The sequence below is a fragment of the Papilio polytes genome, unplaced genomic scaffold, assembly GCF_000836215.1.
Source record: "Papilio polytes unplaced genomic scaffold, Ppol_1.0 DF821511.1, whole genome shotgun sequence".
Classification (NCBI taxonomy): domain Eukaryota; kingdom Metazoa; phylum Arthropoda; class Insecta; order Lepidoptera; family Papilionidae; genus Papilio; species Papilio polytes.
Window position 1 is genome coordinate 3,152,998 of NW_013527693.1, and position 6,469 is coordinate 3,159,466.

At 41.0% G+C, this 6,469-nt stretch overlaps 3 protein-coding genes across 3 annotated transcripts in view; 1 reads left to right on the forward strand and 2 right to left on the reverse strand.

The window, feature by feature from the left end:
- Positions 1-43: 43 nt before the first annotated feature.
- Positions 44-1,643, forward strand: LOC106108477 (NADH-quinone oxidoreductase subunit B 2-like). The gene is made up of 4 exons (XM_013289646.1): positions 44-157; positions 262-569; positions 981-1,169; positions 1,411-1,643. The coding sequence occupies exons 2-4, from the start codon at positions 265-267 to the stop codon at positions 1,547-1,549; spliced, it is 633 nt and encodes a 210-aa protein (XP_013145100.1). The 5' UTR covers positions 44-157; positions 262-264; the 3' UTR covers positions 1,550-1,643.
- Positions 1,644-2,566: 923 nt separating this feature from the next.
- On the reverse strand, positions 2,567-6,463 carry LOC106108588 (probable fibrosin-1). Its single transcript, XM_013289811.1, has 4 exons — positions 6,385-6,463; positions 5,654-5,785; positions 4,832-4,891; positions 2,567-4,707 (listed from the first exon to the last, which is right to left on the reverse strand). Exons 2-4 carry the CDS (start codon positions 5,765-5,767, stop codon positions 3,673-3,675), a joined length of 1,209 nt encoding a protein of 402 aa, XP_013145265.1. The 5' UTR covers positions 5,768-5,785; positions 6,385-6,463; the 3' UTR covers positions 2,567-3,672.
- The window catches only part of LOC106108450 (fibrosin-1-like protein), a 57,195-nt gene continuing 56,497 nt past the window's right edge, over positions 5,772-6,469 (reverse strand). Inside the window, exon 8 of the mRNA XM_013289615.1 lies at positions 5,772-5,785. Coding sequence (XP_013145069.1) covers positions 5,772-5,785 — 14 coding nt within the window. The remainder of the gene's footprint in view (positions 5,786-6,469) is intronic.

Consider the following 6,469-nt stretch of genomic DNA (forward strand, 5'->3'; position numbering starts at 1 on the left):
ATAACTGGAACTAACAGATGACAATTTGACAACTATTATTCTATAGCGGCTTTGTGAACTCGCTGCCAGTTACGTAAAATGTCTTCTTTTCTTTAATATTTTTGTAAACGTACGATAAGGTCAATTTATTCATTTAAGAAGCAAATGTTTTAACCCTGTAAGTTAAGAAACGTAGAATAACTGAATTTATAAAGTTTAGTTTTTTCTTTGGAACAAAGTTATTTATGACATGCACGAAGTAATTGCGCATTTAATTTTCAGGCAATGCAGGCCATTAAAGCTTTGGGAGCATCCGCTCCTTCTACAGTTCTTTCAGTACTTAAAAAGGGTGCATTTGCACCTGTAGTTGGACAAATACGTCAAACCCATTTACCGGCTCCAAATCCCAATGAAAGGCGCCCATATTCTCCGTTCCAGAAAACGAGTAATATGGCAGAATATGCCGTTGCTCGGCTTGATGATTTATTAAATTGGGGAAGAAAAGGCTCAATGTGGCCGATGACATTTGGATTAGCCTGTTGTGCAGTTGAAATGATGCATTTTGCTGCTCCACGTTATGATATGGACAGGTAATTTGATAAAAATCTTTGTAACTCGCTCACTTTTAGGAAATGTTGACATGTAGATTGTTTTCTCTTTTGCATTATTGTATCCATCCATCTATCTATCCATCCATCTAAACTTTCGCATTTATAATATTAGTAAGATTAGTTTCTCCTAATTTATAAAAGTATTCTTACAAATATAATATGGAATATAAGTTACTGTACTGACACAGGTAAGTAGTACACATGTCAGCCTTCCATCCACAGTTTCAATTCTTAAGTAATGTAACTATTGGTTTAAAGGGCCATCATTATTGAAGAGATAATTAGCATTATAATTCAGACACTTCCAGTAAAATTCAGTCACTGCTTTATGCCAAGCTAGGGTCCGATTAAAAGAATACAATTTGTACAAAGCCAAATGTTTATTTTTAGATTTGGTGTACTTTTCCGTGCATCACCGCGACAGTCTGATGTGATGATTGTAGCTGGCACTTTGACAAACAAGATGGCTCCTGCATTGAGGAAGGTTTATGACCAAATGCCTGAACCAAGATGGGTTGTATCTATGGGCAGTTGTGCTAATGGAGGTGGCTACTATCATTACTCTTATTCAGTTGTGAGGTAAGGTATATCTAATTCTTAAAATACTTAACAAATTGTGATTTAACTTCTTTTCAGAGCTCAGTACTTCTACTTCTAGTGAAATCAATTTAGAAATACATATTTTTACAAGTGTTAAGCCTTTTATTCAAGTTAATTTCTGTTAGAACTTTTCAACTATTTCAATAATTTTATTTTATTTATATGTACATGTAGGTTTTTAATGTTTTGTGAATATGAAAAATTTGTTATACATTGACAGAGGCTGTGACCGTATTGTGCCAGTGGACATATATGTGCCAGGCTGTCCCCCCAGCGCTGAAGCTCTACTATATGGCATATTACAACTGCAAAAGAAAGTGAAGAGAATGAAGACAGTTCAAATATGGTATAGAAAATAGGCATTCTATTAAATAGAAAAATCAATGTAATTTATCCCTGAATTAAATAAAGTGATCATGTAGCAGCAGTTGATTCTACTGTTTTACTCTACAATATAGTTGTTTTTTTTGCAATAATAATATTGTTTTTATTATATAAAAATTAGGTGTATAAACTCAAAAATTCAAAGACCGTTGTTACCCCCATACACTTGCAAAGTGAGCAAACCTCTTAGGTCACATAGCAAGTGATATACCAAGTAATAACCTCAATTATAAGCTAATGTTACAATGTATGGATGGATGTTTGTTATTATGTATATCCAGAAACGCTGAAACAGATGTTGCTGTTTCGTATAGATGAGAACATAGTCTGGAAAAATAAGTTACCAATTAAGTTTTTAATATGCCATACGAGTTAGACATTGTTTTAGTAGTGTGCAAACAAGTGAAGTTTTTTGAAATAAATATAGAATAATCAGTGACATAACACATACTGTTGCCTTCTCAAACCAATATACTGTACCTATAAAAGTATTGAGCACACAGAGCCAGTGCTGCAGTCGGAAAGGTCATGTAGCAGTCCCTAATTAACTCTCTTTATTTTACAAGTATCAGTGCAGAACAAATTTCTTTTCTTGGCTGTGACAAGCAACATTATTAATAAAAAAAAACATACTCCAATAAAATAAATTTTACTGATATGATAAATGGGATGGACAAATGAACGGCTGAACGAATTTTAATGAGATTTGGCATGGATGTAGAGATAGTTTGAAAGAACACATAGGATTACTTTTTTTGAATTCCACGTGGACGGAGTCGCGGGCAAATGCTAGTAGGAAACAAAATACTGTGAAATTCAATCACGTCAATAGCGTTCACCGGCGCAGTTAGGTCTGAAATATTGAAATCAATCTTTTGATATTTCTGTCCTGCAGATTCTTGACTGATGGCGATAAAAGTACTCACCTTTAATGGACTTCTTCATCTCAGCTTTAAACGTCAATTGGGATAGAATGGGTACAAAAAATCGTATTGGTATAAAAATCAAAAGTTTTAATGGTATTTTCTGAATCGCACCAAGCTTTCATTTACTTTTTAGTATACAGAATTATTTTTTTTGTAAACTATAATACATTTTCCAGATAATCTTCATGACATCATGAGGATACAAACCATTGAATATGCCTTAAAAGACTTTATAAATTTAATTTTGTCTGACTTGATGCTCATTACTTCTTAAAGTTAATGGCACATACAGAGTTCACTAAACAATAAAAATTATTCGCCTGAAACGTAAGCATTTCTAAAGAACACGCCATTATGAAACACACATAAAATGGTGTGGTGATGCAATGGAGTAACAACAGTTGTATGAATTTGTAATCTACCTTCACAATGTATTTATTTATAATTCGCAAACAGACGTCAAACAACTTTGATGTCAGACAAAATGTATTTCACAATATAATAATATCACATATTTTTAAATGCATCAAAACGAAATGTCAACTGCCATGTAACAGACATAATTATTTTAATTAGAAGAACACAAGCAGGGCAGGAGTGGAAATAAATAAATAAATAGAACTCCACTGGTACAATCGAAAAACCATTATGAGATTTTTAACGGAAGTGTCGAATTAACTCCCGATACAATAATAATTTATGTGATTTTATTCCATTTGTATGACGTTAAATAAACCAATTCTATATTTTAACACTAATTTACAATCTAGTATTTACATTTTATTTATAAGTATATATAAATATGTATAATTATATCGATAGCGATTCCGATAATCCTATCCTTCACATAATCAGCAATTTAATGTATAATTAACTAAATGGTCACAATAACAACTCGATAGATATTCTCAGTAAATAAACAAGCAGTAGTGTACCGGCCGGCGGCGACGAGCGCCCGCGCCCCACCCCACCCCCACCCCCGCCTACTCGCCGCGTATTGCACAAGAGAAGCGCCCCCGCCGCCCCCCCGCTCCAGCCACACCTCAACACAATAAATAATTCTCTAAACCGATAAAGTGAAACGATATATTATATCTTAATAAGTCGTACTCTCACTTGGGTGTATCGTTCACGCTGTATTTACATCAGTTGTGGGCGGGGGCGGGTCGCTATCATCGCGGCTCCTCCTTCTTCAACAGATCGAGGGGTGCGAGTGGCGCGAGGGGGGGCGCGAGCGGCGGCAGCGGCGCCAGCGAGCCGTGCGCGCCCAGCGGCAGCGCGCCGTGCCCCGGGTGCGCACCGTGCGCGTGCGGGTGCGCGTGCCCGTGCGGCACGTGGCCGCCGTGCAGCCCTCGGTGCAGCAGCGGACCCGACTTCAGCTGCTGGTGGTGCGCGTACGCGCTGAGCATCTTGGCGCGGTCCTCCTCCGCCCGGATAGCCGCTTCCACGAGCGGCGCGAACCTCATGTGCTGCAACGGATCGAAGGTGCGGTACGGGTCCCAGGGCGGGGGAGGCGGGTACGCCGGGAGCGTGGGCGGCGGCCGCGGCGGTTCCTTTCGTTCGTCTTTCGGTTCTGGCACTCCGTTCCGTAGCGGCGAGCGCGTGCGGGCTCGCTCCATCTCGCGCTCGCGCGCTTTGCGGCGTTCGCGTTCCTCCCGCTCCCTCCGCTCGCGCTCCTCCCGCTCCCGCCGCGCGCGCTCCCTCTCCTCGTGCTCCCGGCGCACCTCGGCGGCGGCGGAGACGGGCGGCCGCACCCCACGCCACGCGTCGTGCAATCCGATGGGCGGCGCGTGGTGCACGCCATGTAAGGAGGACGAGAGGGCGAGGTCGCGCGAGTAGGGAGAGAGGCCGAAGGCGCCGGGCGCGCCGGGGAAAGCCCCTGCGCCGTAGCGCGCGAACGGCGACACCCCTGAAACGCCCAAATCTCTGTGAGTGGCGAGGGCGAGGGGTGCGAGCGGCGCGAGGGGCGCGAGCGCGGGGCGGGCGGAGTATCGGCTGCTACCTAGGTGCGGGTGGTGCGGCAGGTAGGGCGAGGGCAGCTCGTAGGGCGAGCGGTAGGCGGGGGGCGGCGGCGCGGGCGCGGGGAAGGCGCGCAGCTTCTCCTTGTCCGCGCCGCTCAGCAGCGCGCCGCCGGACTTCTCTTTCTGTTGGTGATTGTATATCTCCCACGCGATTCGGACGTGCATTGCATTCCACTTTCCAGTTTTCTATAAGAACAAAAACATTTTAATATTGATAAGTGTTGTCGAGAGCAAATAACATATGTCGTTAGTATAGTAATCGTAAAATAGTCATGCAGGGTGAAAGTAATAGCTAAAGAGGAAGACCTACCGCGGCGGCGGGGCGTGGTGGTGGTTTAGTGGCGGAGTCGCTTGCGGCCGACACTACGGGCTGTTAACATGAGGCGAGGCGTGTTAATGATGACAGAGCAACATAATTTGCTAGCACTAAAGCTTGAGGTAACATATGAAATAAAGAATACAACTAATTAAGAAATCCCATATAAGTATAATCATGTAATATAAAATCACATTTTAATTTTTACTAGTAAGAATACATTGAATAAATGAAAAGTCTAGAGTAATTTGATTTTGTTCATTTTTATATTCAATGAAATACTTTTCCAAAAAACTGCAAATGGTTACTAAATAAGGTTTTACTACTGCAGAATACTAAACTAATTGCTACAATGATACAATATAGAATTAAAGAAACAAGAATCAATGAAATACGACTACTGGACTCTATTATAAGTATAAGCGAAAGATAGAGAAGTCGGAAACATTAATTAACGGGTAATTATAGTATGCTACATTTAAATAGCTTGTTAATTTTAAAAGTTGCCCGGTGTACATTACAACCCCGATACCAAATTCACATCAACATGAGATTTTGTGTTAACAAAAAAGTTATCCGACTGATTGTTTTGAAACTGTACAACTATGGTATGCATCTCATGGTGAAATAAATAAGGTAAGCGTGTGAAATATTGCAAGCAATATAAATGTCACCGTTTTCAAAATTCATCAATTTGCAATTGTACTAAGGGTATGATGGTATGGTTCAGTTAATACTATTGACAGTATATATTTTGTCGAGGAGGAGGAGGAGGTGGAGACGAGGGAGGTGCTATGCAGGTGAGGTGCACGTTACCTTGGGTGCGTATGTGGTGAGGGGCGCGGGCGGCACGTAGGGCGCGGCGGGGTGCAGCAGGCTGGACGAGTACGGGTACCCGAGTCCCAGCCCGGTGCGGTACAACGACGACATTTTGCTAACGTCTTTGAACTGAAATCACAATATATCACAGTTAATATTTTAACTTAGGTTTTCTACAATTTTGTTGACTTTCAACCCTATACATTAAAAACACATGTCCTATACAGATAAATAACCTTTCTGACAGTGAAAGAATTTTTAAAATCGGCCCAGTAGTTATTGAATTTTTCAACACATACAAAAATCCAGAAATACAAATCTTTCCTCTTTATAATATTAGTATTGATGTAGATAGTACAGATGATTAATACCTCAAACATGTTTAAAAGTTTTAGTTAAACTTCAGCAATCTCTTGATTGTCACACAATTAAGTTAGTTAATTTTCGGACGAAACACACATTAACCTGCAGCCATGATAGTAGTACTCAACAGATATACAATTTATAAAATAACTAGCTTACGCCAGCAACTACGACCGCGTAAAATTAAAAAAAAGAGTGAGTAGCCTATGTGTTCTTCTAGACTATCCTCTACATCTATACCAAATTTCATCGCAATCCATTCAGGCGTTTAGGCTACAAACTTTAACAAATATCCATCCATCAAAACTTTCGCATTTATAATTTTAGTATGATTAATATTGTATAATGTGCTAGATGGTACTAACCAGAGGTGAGTGCGGCACCAACAGCTGGTGCGGGTGGTGCTGCGTGGGCTGCGCGGGGTGTGTTGGGTGCGTGGGGTGCGCGGGG